This window comes from Eptesicus fuscus, chromosome 20 (assembly GCF_027574615.1).
Source record: "Eptesicus fuscus isolate TK198812 chromosome 20, DD_ASM_mEF_20220401, whole genome shotgun sequence".
Classification (NCBI taxonomy): domain Eukaryota; kingdom Metazoa; phylum Chordata; class Mammalia; order Chiroptera; family Vespertilionidae; genus Eptesicus; species Eptesicus fuscus.
The window spans coordinates 18,391,376-18,408,276 of NC_072492.1; the positions used below are offsets into that span (position 1 = coordinate 18,391,376).

Consider the following 16,901-nt stretch of genomic DNA (forward strand, 5'->3'; position numbering starts at 1 on the left):
CGTCTGCTGTCTGCCTGTGTGAGTGTGAGGAAGGCGGCAGGGGCCCTAAGCAGTGCTGAGCGGGTGTGTGTGTGTGTGTGTGTGTGTGTGTGTCAGGAAGAGCCACAGGGTAGAGACTGTGAATGCCTGTCTGCCTGTCTGGAATCCTAAGGCCGTCGTCTGCAAGTTCCCGCGGGGAATGGAGCTGATCTGAGGCTTCAGCCCAGGACCTCAAGCCTCACTGGACAGATCCCAAGGATGATTTTAGGAACAGGAAGTCCTCGAACACAGTCTACCAGACCATGGCTCAAGAAGCCAGACTCTCAGGCACTTTAGCTGCTCCTTCTGGTACCCTTTCTGGGGATTATTACTCCAGAGGGCTCTGGCCGGAGCTGTTTTTCTCTTGGGACGTGGGCTTTCTCTAAGTGGTGAAAAGTATAAACCTCGTGTCTTAGGTGTTGTCTGATTAGCTGCCCTCTTTATGACACTACCATTAGCCTCTCCATCTCCAGAACCTGGAGAAACATCTGGGACCGGGGAAAACAAAAAGTTCCAAGATGTTGGCTAGAACTGACTCAGTAATTTATAAATGTTTCACACTACTATGCTTTTTCTGCTCAATTATTCCAAAGGCCATTTATGTAGATGCAGAAGAAACTTCTTCCCGGATCTGAGTGGGGTGTTTGGTTTTATGAGGAATAATGCTGAAGACCGGTGTAAAGTAAGGTATTTACACATTGACCCATGCGTCCTGGTTTGGGTTGTTAGACCATTAAACAATACAACAGGACATCTGATTTCATGTGCTGCTAAGAGCTTTGTCCTGAAGTTTTATTTAACTTCGTCATTGAGAAAGAGGGCATCTATTTTGACTGGGAACTTCATCCTTGCCTCATAAACAGCAAAGCAAGTTTAAAGAGAAGAGATATTTACTGAAGCCATGTCCTAAAACAATGACTTCCTGGGGCCATGATTTCAGGTTTGGATAATCTTAAGCCTTATTCTTCTAGATCAGATAAGAAACTCTGAACTTTCCGAAAATCTGAACTGAAGTGCAGACAACATTCAATTGTCTAAGGCACGTTCTCCTGCCATGATAAAAAGATGACCTCCCTCCTTTCCCATGTCTTGCTCCTCCGCACACTCCTCATCTAAAGGTCTTTCACTGGTTCTGAGCAGGAGGAATAACAAGGAACTGAAATCTAAAGAAGCCGTTCACTGCTGGTTAACAACCTCCTTGTGAGGCTTGGTGCAGGAGAACGGCTGACATCAGCCCCTCCCCCCCAACGTCAGGTACAATGGGACTTTCAGTTAATTAGGGGCCCACAGTCCCATATGCAGGACCCTAGGATCACTCCAAACTGACTGCAAAATGGGAAGTAGCCCATTGGTTTTATAAACACCCCTGTTTCTGGCTTAAATGGCCTCCAAGGTCTAAATCTGTATTGCCAGGTACCCCAGAACTCTGGTTCTTTAAGATTAGAGAGAGAGAGAGAGAGAGAGAGAGAGAGAGTTACTGTCTTAAAGCCCTCAGCCCTCAGATAGGCAGGACAGCTCTATTCCAGGCTCCATTAATTCCCTTAGACCCACAATCCTAATGACCTAAATCAGCAATTTCCAACTTTTCAATTTTCATCTCACAGCACACATAAACTAATTATTAAAATTCTGCAGCACACCAAAAATATATTTTTGACGATCTAAAAAAAATAGATACGATTTTGATTGATTTACAAAACTAATAATACTAATTATCTACCCTTTTTGCTCCAAAGTGACTTTTTTTTTAAAAAAAGGGTAGATAATTAGCATTATTAGTTTTAATAAAAAATCATGTGCCTATACTTGTATATAAAGATTTCTGGTACCAAGAATTAACCAATCACATGCAAACTTATTATGCAACATAACCAACAAGATGCAACTCTATTATATGACCTCTGTATTTATGGTCCAAGACACAACATTCACACCAGACAGCTATTGTTGTGTTGGCTGTCGTCACTTTTTAATTTGACAGCTGAAGGGAATAGAGGTCAGTGCCTCTGACTAAAGAGGAGAGTATTGCACATTTTAGAAATTTCTTGCGGCACACAGGTTAAAAATCACTGACCTAAACCCTTAAGTATTTCTCCATTCCCTTGTGCCAGATGTGCTCATAGCCTATCTCAGGAAGCTGCTTATCTCTCCTCTTCCCCTCAAAGCTTGACGACATCACTGCTTTTCAGCTCATTTTTGCCAAGAAAGTATAGTTCCTGTTCAAACAGGTTGGGTGACCTTGTCCTTCCGTCTCACGATAAAGGAATCACCCAAATGGCTCTGCTTTGGTTAATGGCTAATTATATGAAACCAGCTTGAGGAACCTCAGACACACTATTCTGAGAGAATGTGTGGCCCTTGAACAAAATGACAACTTATGAGTTCAAGAAAGCAAGAAACAAGCATAACAAAACAAAACCCAAAGGACTGCTGAGTTGAAGTTTTCCAGGTAGTAAGGCTTTAGCAACCTCCTCAGGCCTCATTCACTAGCTTGACACCCTTTTGGTTTTTTCTTTATTTATGAACACCTTCAAATGATAAGAAAGCCCAACTGGTTTGGCTCAGTGGATAGAGCGTCGGCCTGCAGACTGAAGGGTCCCAGGTTTGATTCCAGTTAAGGGCATGTCCCTTGGTTGCCGGCACATCCCCAGTTGGGAGTGTGCAGGAGGCAGCTGATCGATGTTTCTCTCTCATTGATGTTTCTGACTCTCTATCCTTCTCCCTTCCTCTCTGTAAAAAATCAATAAAATATATTAAAAACACACACACAAATGGTAAGAAAGAAAACCCCACTGATTTAAAGGAGGCATTATCTCAGAAGTAGAGACGGAGTCCTCTGTCTCCACTCATTGTATCAAGATGCAGGAAGCAGACAACTGCCTCTGAAGGTTTGAGTTCTACTAAGTTCTGACCTGATACCGAAGACTGTGCTAAGCTATAATTTAATTCTCTTAAAGATTTAGTATTTTATGTATTTATACATAGGCTTCTGGGGTGGCTTGGCTGGAGTCAAAGGTATGAAAAACAAAGCACAAAAACCTCACTCTGAGAAGACATCATTTCTGTTTTGAATGAAGATATCCTTTCTAAGACTTGAGTATTGTTAGAAAAGAGGTCTTGACACAGGAAGTGTTATCTTGCCTTTATATATAAAACCTCAAACCACCCGGACACAGAAGCTCCTCTGTCCTCGCCTTCCATGCAGACCACAAGATCCTTTGTGTCAGTTGCTCTTAGTAATGCCAAGCTCTCTTCCTTTACAAATGAACTTTATTTTTTTTATTTTTTACAAATGAACTTTAGCATGACTTCCTCTCCTTGCTTAAACAAGCAGACACACTTGGCCACTTTGGTAGACCTTGGTAACAATGCCAATAAAAGTATTTTTGTGATTCTTCAGCCAAACCACAAAGGATGGCATCAGAAATTGTACTCACTAGTTACCACGATTGGTAGAGATGAGATTGAGTTGTACCTAGAGAACATCTGAATGCCCGGATATGGGATGAATGCCTCAGGAAGCAGTAAGTTCCACATCAGATGTGGGATAGACAAACTAGACTGCCCCTTGGCACACATTATAGAGGGGGCATGTGCCAAGAAATAAGGTGGCCTAAGTTACATAAAAGCTGTCTTCTCATCTGAGAGTCGGTGAATTAAAATAGTGCTCACAGTGGGTTGTAAAGACTTCTGGATGATTTATGGGTCTGAGGATCATGAGATCACAGACCTAGGAGTTGGGGGATGACAAAGATCTTAATAAAAATAACCCTGCCAAAGTGACCAGAGGATGTTAAGATATACAATAATTATGCTCTAAAGTGTTCAGGAAGAGCTATAAGTTGAAGGAAAAGTTGAATTTCATTAAACCAATAAAAGACACTAACACAAAAAATGTAATAAGGAAATACCTTATTGTAGGGTTCATCACTAGTATGGTTGAACAAAAATCTCTCCATCTTGTTTGCTTCTGAATAGTAAATAAATTGCAGTCTCCCTGCAACAATGGAATGTCATTATTTTTTAAATCTCCAGAAACAAACGTGCCGTTTATCTCCTGAAGTCCTCTGTGTACTGAACATGCTTACCTACCTGTGGCGTTAACAGGGCCTCCCTGCACATTCTCTATTCACTGGTTGTTGCTTCACTTCTGTAGATCTAGCCTTGTGTCCCCTAACACTAACCGGTGGCAGCTCTGTTTAATCAACAACCAGGCCTCCTGTTCTGAGCTAATAATTTCCCAGCAGGCTCAAAATTCCCTGATCATCAAAGGTACCTACATAGAGAGATTTTCCAGTGGACAATTAGCAATTTGTGTATTGATGAGAGTAAGAAAGGAGTTTGGAGATGTGGGTTCTAGTTTGTACTTCACCAGTGACTCCTATGTCCTTGGGAAAGTTATTTTGAGTTGTTCTGTATGAAAAGACGGAGACTATGAATAGGCCTTAATTTAGGAGGTCTTTAGGATGAGATAGTAAAAGCAGGTAGATCCCATTCTCCATGTCTATTTAACTCAATGGAGCTCAAAGACCTCTCTGATGAGGTGGCATTTGCTTTCAGGTCGGAATTATCTAATTCAGGCGTCCTCAAACTACGGCCCGCGGGCCACATGTGGGTGTTTTTGCCGTTTTGTTTTTTTTACTTCAAAATAAGATATGTGCAGTGTGCATAGGAATTTGTTCATAGTTTTTTTTAAAACTATAGTCCGGCCCTCCAACGGTCTGAGGGACAGTGAACTGGCCTCCAGTTTAAAAAGTTTGAGGACCCCTGATTATTAATTCCACTGCAAGGTTGGAAAGAGCCTGGGAGAGCAGCACACTTTGAGGCTCACAGTCCGGCTCCTGGGTTGCCCAACTGAGGCCAAAATCTGCACACACACACACACACCCCCCACACACATCCAAACACCTGCATGCACTCTGATAACCATGTTATGGTGGCTAATAGCTTTCACACTGGTTCATTTGTTCAGGCAAGAACCATCTGTTTTCCTACTTTTCATAGATGAAGTTTCAGAGATGATGTGACTTTCAAGATCTCACAATTAGTATGGTGGGGCTAAAAACAGAAGCCAAACCACTGCTCTTTATGTCATACTTTATTTGCCTTTTCTTAATCACTGGCTGAGATGACAGTAAATAATGCTCACTTTATACTTCATAATATAACAAAAGGGGAAAGGATACATCTTTAGAGCTGCTGGAGTGTACAATTCCATGGGAGAGCTATATACATTATAAATGATACCCCGAAATTTATTGTCTAGTTGCATACCCTTAGCAACTCTGTTTCCCTCTATCCATTAAGAACAAGTATCTGGCCCAGTCAGCGTGGCTCAGTGGTTGAGTGTCCACCTATAAAACAGGTCACGGTTTGATTCCTGGTCAGGGCACATGACCGGGTTGCAGGCTCAATCCTCAGTGTGGGGTGTGCAGGAGGCAGCCAATCAATGATTCTCTCTCATCATTGATGTTTCTCTCTCTCTTCCTCTCTGAAATAAAAATATTAAAAAAACACAAGTATCTGAAAATATAGTAGCAATTAAAGTCACAAATTGCCAATGATGCATAGAGAACCCTGGATGTGCAGCTGGCATCACTGACTGAGATGCAGGTGACAGCACTGGCTTATAACCACTGGGGCTGTGGAGCTAAGCTGACCACTGTGGTAACTTTGTTCACATTTCTTTTAGTCAAGTAGGACAGGCTTTAAACCGAGCATAACTCAGAACATCTTCGGTGTGTTTAGCCAATGACATTTGTTCTGTGTTGTTGACACAGGATACATCCAGGCTAGAAGCAGATGTTTTCTAAGACTCTCCTTCCACTGTAGCTTGAAGAGCCCAATTGCGGTGGGGGTGGGGGGAATGGTGGTTAAGCAGAAAGAAATCTTGTTTTGTAAATCTTTTTTGAATTCCTCCAAATTCAAGGTGGGATGCTGGAAATGCTGAAGATAGGAGACCTGGGAACTAACCTTGGCTCTGCCACATAGTTGTCTGACCCAGGCAAATGAAACACTAAATAAATGTTAATCTCAAAATAGCTCAATATCAACATTCTGGGAGTTAAGAAACTATACTAAGCCTGGCTTGTGTGGCTCAGTGGTTGAGCGTCTACCCATGAACCAGGAAGTCACAGCTCTATTCCCAGTTAAGGGCACATGCCCAGATTTCGGGCTCAATGCCCAGTAAGGGGTGCGTAGGAGGCAACTGATCAGTGTTTCTCTAATCTATGTTTCTCTCCCCTCTCTCTCTAAAATAAAAACATACTTAAAAACATATATACAAACCCCAGTCCATGAATCCCTCTTAATTATTCATTAGCCTTCTGACAAAAACATCACTTTAACACTGTTTTAAACAAAGGAACTAGATTAGATAATCTACCCCATATAGGGCTAAAATGGGATGATTTTCAAATCTGGTAAGATAAGTCCAGATGAAGCCACATTTTTAAAAAATATATATATTTTATTGATTTTCCACAGAGAGGAAGGGAGAGGGATAGAGAGTTAGAAACATCGATGAGAGAGAAACATCGATCAGCTGCCTCCTGCACTCCCCCTTCTGGGGATGTGCCGGCAACCAAGGTACATGCCCTTGACCGGAATCGAACCTGGGACCCTTCAGTCCGCAGGCCGACGCTCTATCCACCAAGCCAAACCGGTTTCGGCTGAAGCCACCTTTTGAAGCTTTGTACAACGTCCAAGACCTGCATACATCTGTGTCCGTGTGTGGGAGGAGTTGTAGTTATGTAGACCACAAATAGGCCTATAGAAAACGTAAGGACCTGCATCAAACTGTTAGAACCTAAAGAACATGGCACCCACAACACAACAGGCTGCTTCACCCTCTGGACAAACAGAATTTCAGGCAATTAGACTAGACAGTTCATGTCTGTATCAGAGAATTTTATTCTTTCCAATATCTTACTCATTTAAAAAATGTATTTTTATTGATTTCAGAGGGGGGGGGGGAGAGAGAGAGAGAGAGAGAGAGAGAGAGAGAGAGAGAGAGAGAGAGAGAGAGAGAAGAGAAACATCAATGATGAGAATCATTTATCAGTTGCCTCCTGCATGCCCCCTACTGGGGGGTCAAGCCTGAAACTTGGGCATGTGCCCTGACTGGAAATCTATGACCTCCTGGTTCATAGGTCGACACTCAACCACTGAGTCATACCGGACAGCTTCTTATTCATTTTTATAACCTCAATATCCAGCATAGTGCCTGAGATTCAGTAATTACACTTTATTTTTATGGGGATTAAATTACTTTAAAAAAACTGCGCAGACACTCTGTGTACTAAAATTACTTTATTACAGTTCATTTTTTAAACATTTCCTTTGCTATGATACAAAGGATACTTACAAACAAAATATTACATATGACCTTGTTTTCGCTCTTAAGTTCTGACAACTTGGTAACAGCTTTAAATGCACAATCTATACAATTAATACAGGTTATATATGAACTATAAGGTATGTTGAACCAGAAGAATACTGACAATATACTGTACATAAGCCTTACCAGTTAGTGCTGTGGACCATTTCTACCAAAAGGAAAATGCACACCTGTACCAGCTGGTGCTGACAGTGAGGGAGAGGCTTCTTCCCCATTGCAACCCTCGATAAGCCTCCACTGTGGGCATCTGTTTGGTCCGAAAATTGAGAGGACTGTGTATATTTGAAATTAGTCATCTGTAAAGTGGGAGAACATCACTTTCAAGATGATAATCTCTCTCACACACACAAAAAAATCAGTCCTAGTTTTAGAAGACCACAAGTCCTTCGTCCACTACAAAAACCCTACAGGCTCAAGGGCTTTAGGAGATGAGAAGATGTAGGCTGCCAAAAAAGGAGGCAAGAAACCAAGCCAAAATCTAGGTCTTGCAAAATCATCATTTTTCCCTTCACCAAAGGGAAATAGAAATGTACAAATTCATTGATGAACCTCAATGATAACATCAGTTTGCTGATAACCCTCATTTTATCTGGACCCCTGACTTGTGGGAATAACTAAAAGAGATTGTAAATAATATATACCACTTTTAGAAAAAAAACCTCTTGCTTAGTTAAAATATTCCCTTTAGCCACCAAAGCTGGTCCTAGGCTATTACAGGTGTGCATTCATCTCTCAATGGTCTACTCAGAAATGATAAGGTTACAGCTTTTTTTTCTTTTCTTTTTTATTCTTTAAATAAAAAAGCAATTGACTGAAGCATTTTTCTTTTTTTAATTTTAGGTAAATAGCAAAAATAAAAATAAAAACCAACCCTGGCATTTGCACAAACAATGCAAATGGAGCGATATGGCCTTTAAGGTAAGGGGTTAGTAGAAAGGAAGAGAGAAGTGAAGAAAACCCAGAGAAAATGATGTATTAATTTTTCTTCTTAAAAATTTCTACAATACATGTGCAAAAAAATCATGCTGGTTGAGGAAAACAAAGGGAAATGAGTATATAAAATTAAAAACATAAATAATATGTTTGGATGAATGGTAAAAGCAGAAACCAACCTGGGTTACAAAAAGGATTATACATTCAAGATGCTCTTAAACCCAGTGGGATAACTTATGTTAAAACTGTGTTAATAGTTACGTTAAAAATCTCAAGTTTGTTTTTAAATCTTCACAATACAAGCAAAGCTGTTTTAAAATATACACTATACATATTTCTCATAGTCTCTCCAACCTCATTAATGCGCATTAGGCGATCTTTTTCATATACTAAAACAAGGGGGTTCTGAAAGCTAAATTGCTCAGAGTAACCCATCCATTATTTAAATGTCTGAAGTTTTAAATGGGTTAAAAATTTTAGCAGACTTACATAAATAAGATTTAGCAACACAAGTGTTAATTTAAAAAACTCTAAAGCATTTACAAATTATCAGGTTGGAATAGTCTGGGGAAGTTATGTGCACTGTACTTTAAAATGTTATTTACATCAGACCATTGATTTTGTAAAAATTTCCCTAAAAGATAATAAAATAAAATAAATTTGGAGAATTAACTTTTTCTAACCTCGCAGAGAAGGATCATAAAAGGGAAGGTAAAATAAGAACAAAATTATCTCTTAATAGAAACCTTACATATCTCTCTCCACTTGGATTTTGCTCTATGAAACCACCTGCCACTCCTAATAGGCTCATATATCAAGTGTCAAGATAATGTGGTAAAATACTTTGTCAGATAAATTACTGGCCTCAAGTGGACATTTTTTTTTTTTTTAATTTCCACCTTGTGACTCTGGCTTAGATTTTAGGGCATGTGTATGTAATTAATTACAGGGGCACTTTAAGTAGGCACAATTCCCATTTAATGTGGAATAAAATGTGTAACACATAAAATGCTACTGAGGAGAAGGGGTGGTAGTTTCTGTGATATGAAATGCAAGGAAGCACATGTGGAATGGGCACCAAAAAAGAGCTGTCTGGCAACACACCAGGGGCAGCCAACATATTAAACTGAATATACCTGTCTATGACAAAAAAGGGGGTTAGAAGGGTTCCAATACCCCTTCCTTCATTTGTTTGATATGTATCAAATAGTCACATGGTTCAGCCAGAATCTGCAAACATTAAGCAGTTACATCTTTTTAAAATCACACAATTCACTCCATGACCATGTACAATTTATAGTAACAATAATGTTCATGCTGAGGCAATGTATTTGAGGGCTCAGAAAAAGCAAAATGTGCCACTAAGAGAAACGTGTTCTCATACAACTGGTCTTCATGCTTTCAAGTGGCCCTAATATGCCTCTGATGCTAAACCAAGCCATGCAAAAGCAAAGAGTACACACGTATCTCATTTCTAAACTCCACTGACCTCGGAGTTGCCATAGAAACATATGAGTACTGAAAGCATACAAATGAGGGTTCATGGATTTTAAAAAATGCATTTTCCTTGTCTATGGTCTCCAGACTTAAATACCTTAGGGCTAGGACTACAGGCATATCAGAGAAAGGTTAAGTGGGGATAATGACAAAGGAACAAATTAATTCTGGAAAGAGGAAAAATGCTCCAGCAATGGGATCAATGTGCCAGCAATAAGAATAGTTCATTTCATTTGAAAATTCAGCCTAAAGAGCCCAATAAACAGTTCCAAGCCATAATGTTACCTGCATAATTTACATAAACATTAAAACTCTTCACTTTATAGACAAATACACACTTCTGTAAACATGGCCACTGGGGGAGGGAGGCTCCCTACCTCATTCATGATTGAGGACATGTAATCATTATATTAAATAAAATGACTTCACTTTAAAAGATTTTAAACCTGACCAATGATTAAGCTTCATTTCCCCCTGTTTAACAACATTTAAGCATTAATTCTAAAAATGCCACCTAGGATGGTTTCAGGGTTAGATGCTAGGACCACAATCGGCAATCACAGCAACTTCTCTCTAGCTGGCACAGATTTATAAACTTTAGTACAAAAACAAAAAAATACAGAAACTAGGTCAATTTGTTAGCTACATATTTACAGATAATTACATGATTTTTTACTCACAATTACTACAAACTATGAGTGAAAAGGAAACTGTGCAGGTTGAATTACCCGTACTTTGGGGGGAATTCTTGGGCATCAAGATACCCTTTTCATTCATTCAGAAGTCTCGTCTTCTCTCCACTTTTTCATGGCAAACTACCTACAGATGTTCAGATTAGTATATCCAATGGGTATCTGGTTTCAGAGAGCATTAACCTTTTTCTCTATTTAAAGGAGAATCTCTTGATATTTAAAAACAAAATAAATCCAACACAGATGCATTCACACACACACACACAAAATCTCTGAAACTTCAGTTAGGATTGCTGGGAAACAGTTAACAGTGATGGTGACATAGTAAATGGCTCCCCAGATGTAATCTCTTCATTTTTTTCTTTAAAGAACATCTATTTTTTTGGGTAGGTGGGAAGTGCAAGTTTAAAAAACCCACAACAGGCAGATAAGGTGCATACTAATTTATATATTTCTTATGCTCTGAAGGCTACCAATAGGCCAAGTGGGTTCTCTCTTCCCTTGTTTTAGTGAAAGTTTGGAAGTCTGAATATAAACGAGGAAAAAATTAGTCAATGTGACTTTCAAGAGGGCTCCCAGAGTTCAGTAGAAAATATAAATATACAATAAAGGAAGAGTTCTCAGCTTCACTTTCTTTTTCTAGACAGTGATTAATAAAACTTACTTCTTTACAAATTAATAGTCATTTCCAATGTAGTCTACTGTAGTGATTTCATAAAAGTGCAGACAACATAACCAGACACACAGCAAAATAGACTTCAATCAGTAGTCCTTGCATACAAGAGGCAAGTCTGCTAAGTGTACAGCACACTCTTCATTCTTTTAGGAATCTGAGGATGGGAATTTTCCAGTTTTTAACAACTAAGAGTGAGTGCCTTTTCAAAGGCAATGCTAGAACCTGGTTGGAGCACTATCTATCATGTTAGATGAGGGAAAACAAAATAGAGAAATTGTCTTTAATAATAGTCTGTATTTTGATAAGCAGCTCAAAGATGACAGTCCAAGTTTTGGCTTTGTTCCTTAGAGAAGGCAGTTTTCTATCTAAGAAACAAAAACTTCTTCTTCCATCATTATAGAAGATTCATACTTATATACCTTAAGTGTATTGTTTTCTGACTTGAACACACACTGGACACTTCACATTGTGAGCACAGGACAAAACAAAAGACCATAAACCCCCTAGGAAAGGGTTGCTGTGTTGAGCCAAATCGCTGCTTGAATAGTGGCTCAGAAGGGGTGGAAGGTACACAAAGAACTTACTATTGGTAAGTAAGAAGAGGCAGCTAAAGGGAGGAAGCCCATGCCAATGCCAAATCCTTCTCTCCCAGTGGCCATTTCCTACTGATTTTATAGTTTAGGTCAGTGGTCGGCAAACTCATTAGTCCACAGAGCCAAATATCAACAGTACAACGATTGAAATTTCTTTTGAGAGCCAAATTTTTTTAACTTAAACTTCTTCTAACGCCACTTCTTCAAAATAGACTCGCCCAGGCCATGGTATTTTGTGGAAGAGCCACACTCAAGGGGCCAAAGAGCCGCATGTGGCTCGCGAGCTGCAGTTTGCCGACCACGGGTTTAGGAGAACCTTAGATGCTTCAGCAGTAATTCTTTTTTTGGCTGTTTTGGTCCTTAGCAAAATTTATAATTATTGGTATTAATGAAGTAAAAAGAGTAAGGGGATCAATGACATCACTACTAAGAAATACGTAGACTGCACATGAAGATCGTGTGATTTATTGGTTCTTCTATCATCTTTGCAGAGGAATCACCAACAGTGTTTTTAATTTCCATGGTTCACTTCTCTCTGCATCACTTATCTTTACTGCCTCGAGACACAAACTCATAGAAACACTAAATGGCTCCTTCCCCAGCACTATTTTACTGTCTTTGCAACGTATGGTTCCACATTTTACTTAACTTTCTTTCCACTCACACAAATGTTAAGGGGATTAAAAGAGAAAAGACTGCAGCTAATGACCACCTTCTCATAAATATCACCCCAGAGTACTCATTCTTAAACACATGCATTCTTGCCTTAACTGAGGATTTGAAATAACAAAACAAAGTAACAGAACCTTAAGTGCCCTGATGGAAATGTACAGTATGAGTTACATCCATCTACCTATACACACACAGACACTCATATGTATATACAATATATACATACAAATGATAATAGCTATACCAAAAATGTGCATATTTAACACAGTTTTAAAAAGCCAGTAGATCATGGTATAATACAATTTATTTCCACTAGTGAATGGCACAAATGGAGAAATGCAAAGGAGGTGTTTCAAGTACAATAAAGTCATTTTTCACAGGTGAAAATAAACAGTATTATTCCAGTGTCCAACACAATGTATTTTATAAAAGTTTAAAATGCCAGACATTTAGCACTTAAAGAACTAGAAAGTTACTAAAGTCTGTCTTATGGTCTGAAAAAGACACTCATAGAGTTTTTGATTTTCAAAAAGAGGATGAGGAAAATTAGGTGGGAGTGGGAGGGAGGATCAAGGACAGTTTCTTTAGTGTACTAAATAGTGTTTACCTGATGTCTGGGCAGTTGAAAATCATGACTATACTAAATAGTTAAATTTCCCGATAAATCCTTGGCCTATAGTAATCAAGCATATTATACCTAAGGGCATGGCATCAAATGTAGAACTATTCATCCCTAGGGACAGAATTGACTAAAAAAAAGGCAGCTCTGGATAAAAATAATATAAACATTTTCCAGCTAACATTACTATATAATGAAGAAACTATAATTTGGGATTAGATCTGACTTTAATAAGAGGAGAAAAATATGTGCAAAAGGAAGGGAACCCAATTAGAAATAATATTTATCAAGATTTGAGGTTTTGCTTTTGAAAATGCTAACTAAAGAAAGGGAGATACAGTGAACATAAGAAAATTTTTACTGCCAAGCTCTGGATACCAGATATAGCATTAATAACTTTCTGATATGCTGGACAAATTTCCCATATTTTTTTTTCTTAAACACATATGTACTGAGTGAACACCAACTCTTGGAGGAGGTAGTAATTTGATCAAATATTGACATTTGCACACTGATTTAGAAAGTGCTTGCTTCTTTCTTTAGAATCTCTAAACTTTTCAGAGTTTCCTGCTACAAACGTTATTCTTTACTGATTCCTACCATGTATGAGATTCCTCAGAAGTTAGATCTTATAAACACACACCAATTAGAATTTTTGCAAACTATATATTTTTAAAATAAAATTAATTTAATGGAATAATCCAGGTATACTCATGACCTACATGTTAAAACTGGTTGCCACACAGATAAATCAGATACAAAGCCCGACTGGGTAGACCTTTGGAGTCAGCATTCAATCACAATTTTACAAGTACATATGCTCTGCACACAAACTCAGTAATTCAATTTGACTAATTGTAAGTCACTGGAAGTAGTTTGGATTTTAGTTCTGTGTGCAGAATGGATCTGCTTCTCTATTCTATCCCTCCAGTAGTACAGAGGGGCTAATGAGAATTTTTTTTTAAGTATCAAATTCCATTTTATATTTTGGGCATCTTATTAATTCTAAAGCTCTCTTCTATAATTTTCCTCCAAATAAGTAGATATTTCAACTTGTTTGAAATATTACATAATACTTGAATGCAAAAAATATATGGAGAAAATTAAAAGCCCCTTTCATTAGATATGACAAGTACATGTCCTGTTCATCTAAAAGCTGGTGATCTTGAGTATGGCCAAGAGGATAATGTATCAGAGTGCTACCTGAAACACTGCCTAAAATTGTGTGAATTCTATTGTGATACTGGCTTTTAAAATATTTACATTAAAATATTAATTTTTCTTCCAGTTACCTTTAAATGAATCCCAGAAACTCCTAAAGGGGATGATCCATGGAGATTGGACTGACATACCTGGGGAAGACTTAAATTTAATTGAGAAAACCAAGATTTCAAAAGTGATAGATTACATTTGGTCATTAGTCTGGCCTAGGTAAAAAGTATCATTGAGAGGACTGGAAACTTTGACTATATGAAAAGCAGGACCCAGAGTTAGCAGCAAGGGTTCTTCAAGACAACTGGGGAGGGGGCAGAACAATAGCTTGTAGAAATTCTGATATGTCACTGGAAAGAAATTTTTTTTTCTTCAAGTAATACAGCTCCCTATCCATCTTCAACTAAATTTCCACACTGGCAATGGAATACCAAGTAACATCTGACTTTCAGCACTGGGTTGATCCTTCATTGAAAAACAAAACAAAACAAAACAAAACAAAACAAAACACGCCCCTCTCTGGAAAAAAAGGTTAGCTTTTGTCAAGAGATTCCCTGACCACTATAACTTATTTTACTTTTCTTTTTTTCTTAATTTGCCAAACCTGCTAGTTCCTTTTCAGTAGTAATTTAGCAGAGGCTAGAGACTTCAGGAAGTGTTGTTTCCTATTGTATGATGTTAACATGATGTCAAATGGTCACTAAGTCTCAAGGAACTAGAAGTTTGTAAAGTATTGCAGCAACAAAAACAGTAATTAAAAAAGAAGAAGAAGAAAAAAAAAAGAGGACCTGCACATGCAGCAAAATCTACAGTGGTAGTGAGGGTTAGTCAGCAGCTGGTAAAGTCATTGGCTCAGTGACTCCTGGTTCACTATGGCAACTAAACTTTAAATAATTGGCTATTCTACTTTGTAAACAGGAAATCCCATAAGCCAAAAGGGGGTAATCAAATTAATGTCTATGTAGTGTGATGAGAATTCCAAAAGGTGGCAGTTTGCAAATATGGCATTATTCAAATACCTCAGGCATTTGATGTGTATTGGCTATACGTCTTTGTTTTTGTACAAACAAAGTAAAAAGTACTGTTTGGGGTTTTGGGAGTTACAGAGCTTAGCTAGGATGAAATATCACAGTATAAGCAACAAAACATCAGGATATACAGGCTTCATCTCCTCACTCTGCTGCTGAACACACCTATCATATGAACTTTCAGGGACCTCTCTCACCCTTCTGGTCTTTCCCTTTGAAGGCTCACAGGTTTGTTGGATGAAATTCCCACACAACTTTTGATCTCCTTAAGCACCTCCATCTCACCATGCCACAAAGAAGGCACAAATGAATGGGGGAAAAATCACTGACAAGCCTATGCAGCATTCAGAAAAAGAACTCATTTGTTTTCTACTCTCTGAAAAAGTCAATGCAACCCTTCAGTGTTCATGGCTTTCCACTTTTTTACTCCAAATGAGGCTGAGAAGTCAGATCAATGTAATAAAGAAAATGTACTTGTGAGGGGATACAAATGTGTTTCCATAATAACTTGTTTTAGCATATGCTGCCTGCTGTGAGTGGTTCATTAGAATTTGGGGTATGGAGAAAGGCTTTGATCTTTTTTCACAAACTTCTTAGGATATAGTTGCCCAAAAGTGATGACTTAAGCCATTTTGCTGTATTATATATTTGCAGTCTTCAGAAAATACCCCCTATCTAGCCAATTTCTTTTTACCACACACACATGTGTGTGCGTGTGTGCACATGCACACACACACACACACATACATATCAATTCCCCTTTTTAAATTTCTCCAAAAGTTAAAAACAAAAAAACAAAACCTGGCAGCCAAATACTATGACATCCAAATTAGTAAACACAAAACAGAACGCTTTAAAAAAAATGAATAAAATATACCATATGCATTCAGCTTCCACACTGTAGTACCCAAGTGAGGAGGCTGCTGTGACGATGTCTGTAGGCAGTTTCTTTTGGCAGACAGCTCCAGCAGAATTGCCACTTTCAACTATTAAGCTATGTATAAGACAGATGTGACCCATTGGAGATCTGTGAGGTGACACTCGTGCTTCTGCTCATGCCCTGCTCCGTCCGTCCCCCAGAAGCTGTCCGCCTCAGAGCCTGAGGGCTATTGCGGACCCCCATACTGCTACCTCGGGGCACCCCTTGCATTGGCCCTGAGGGGTGACCCCATGGCTGGGGTCCACCTTGCATCGGATGGCCCCAAGCTTGTGGTGGGCCACCCATGGGATGACCCCAGTGAGGTCCTGGACCCCCAGTAGGGTTGTGAGACCAACCAGAAGCTCCTGGGTAGCTGTGGCTGAATGCCTCAGGGGAGAGATTAGAAAGGACCATGTTACTAAAACCCAGTCTCATACTTTCAGAGTCAAAAGCTTCAATTTCTCTGGCTTGACGCTCCAGCAGGCTTCGTATTCGTTCTGTGCGTTCATTCTGCAAAGCCAACATCTCTTCTTCAATCTGTTAGGAGTTGGAGGAAGGAAGCAAAAAGAAAGCTGATTTAAAAATTTAAAAACTAAGGAAGCAATAATTATTCAGTTTTGAAGTGAATCATAAAGAAATTCAC

The 16,901-nt window shown here is 38.9% G+C and overlaps 1 protein-coding gene across 3 annotated transcripts in view; it reads right to left on the reverse strand.

Moving 5' to 3' along the window:
- Window positions 1-7,314: 7,314 nt before the first annotated feature.
- The window catches only part of TAOK1 (TAO kinase 1), a 130,981-nt gene continuing 121,394 nt past the window's right edge, over window positions 7,315-16,901 (reverse strand). For all 3 annotated transcript variants that reach the window (XM_028154968.2, XM_054709492.1, XM_054709491.1), the window contains one exon: window positions 7,315-16,795. In XM_028154968.2, coding sequence (XP_028010769.1) covers window positions 16,334-16,795 — 462 coding nt within the window. In that variant the 3' untranslated portion in view covers window positions 7,315-16,333. The remainder of the gene's footprint in view (window positions 16,796-16,901) is intronic.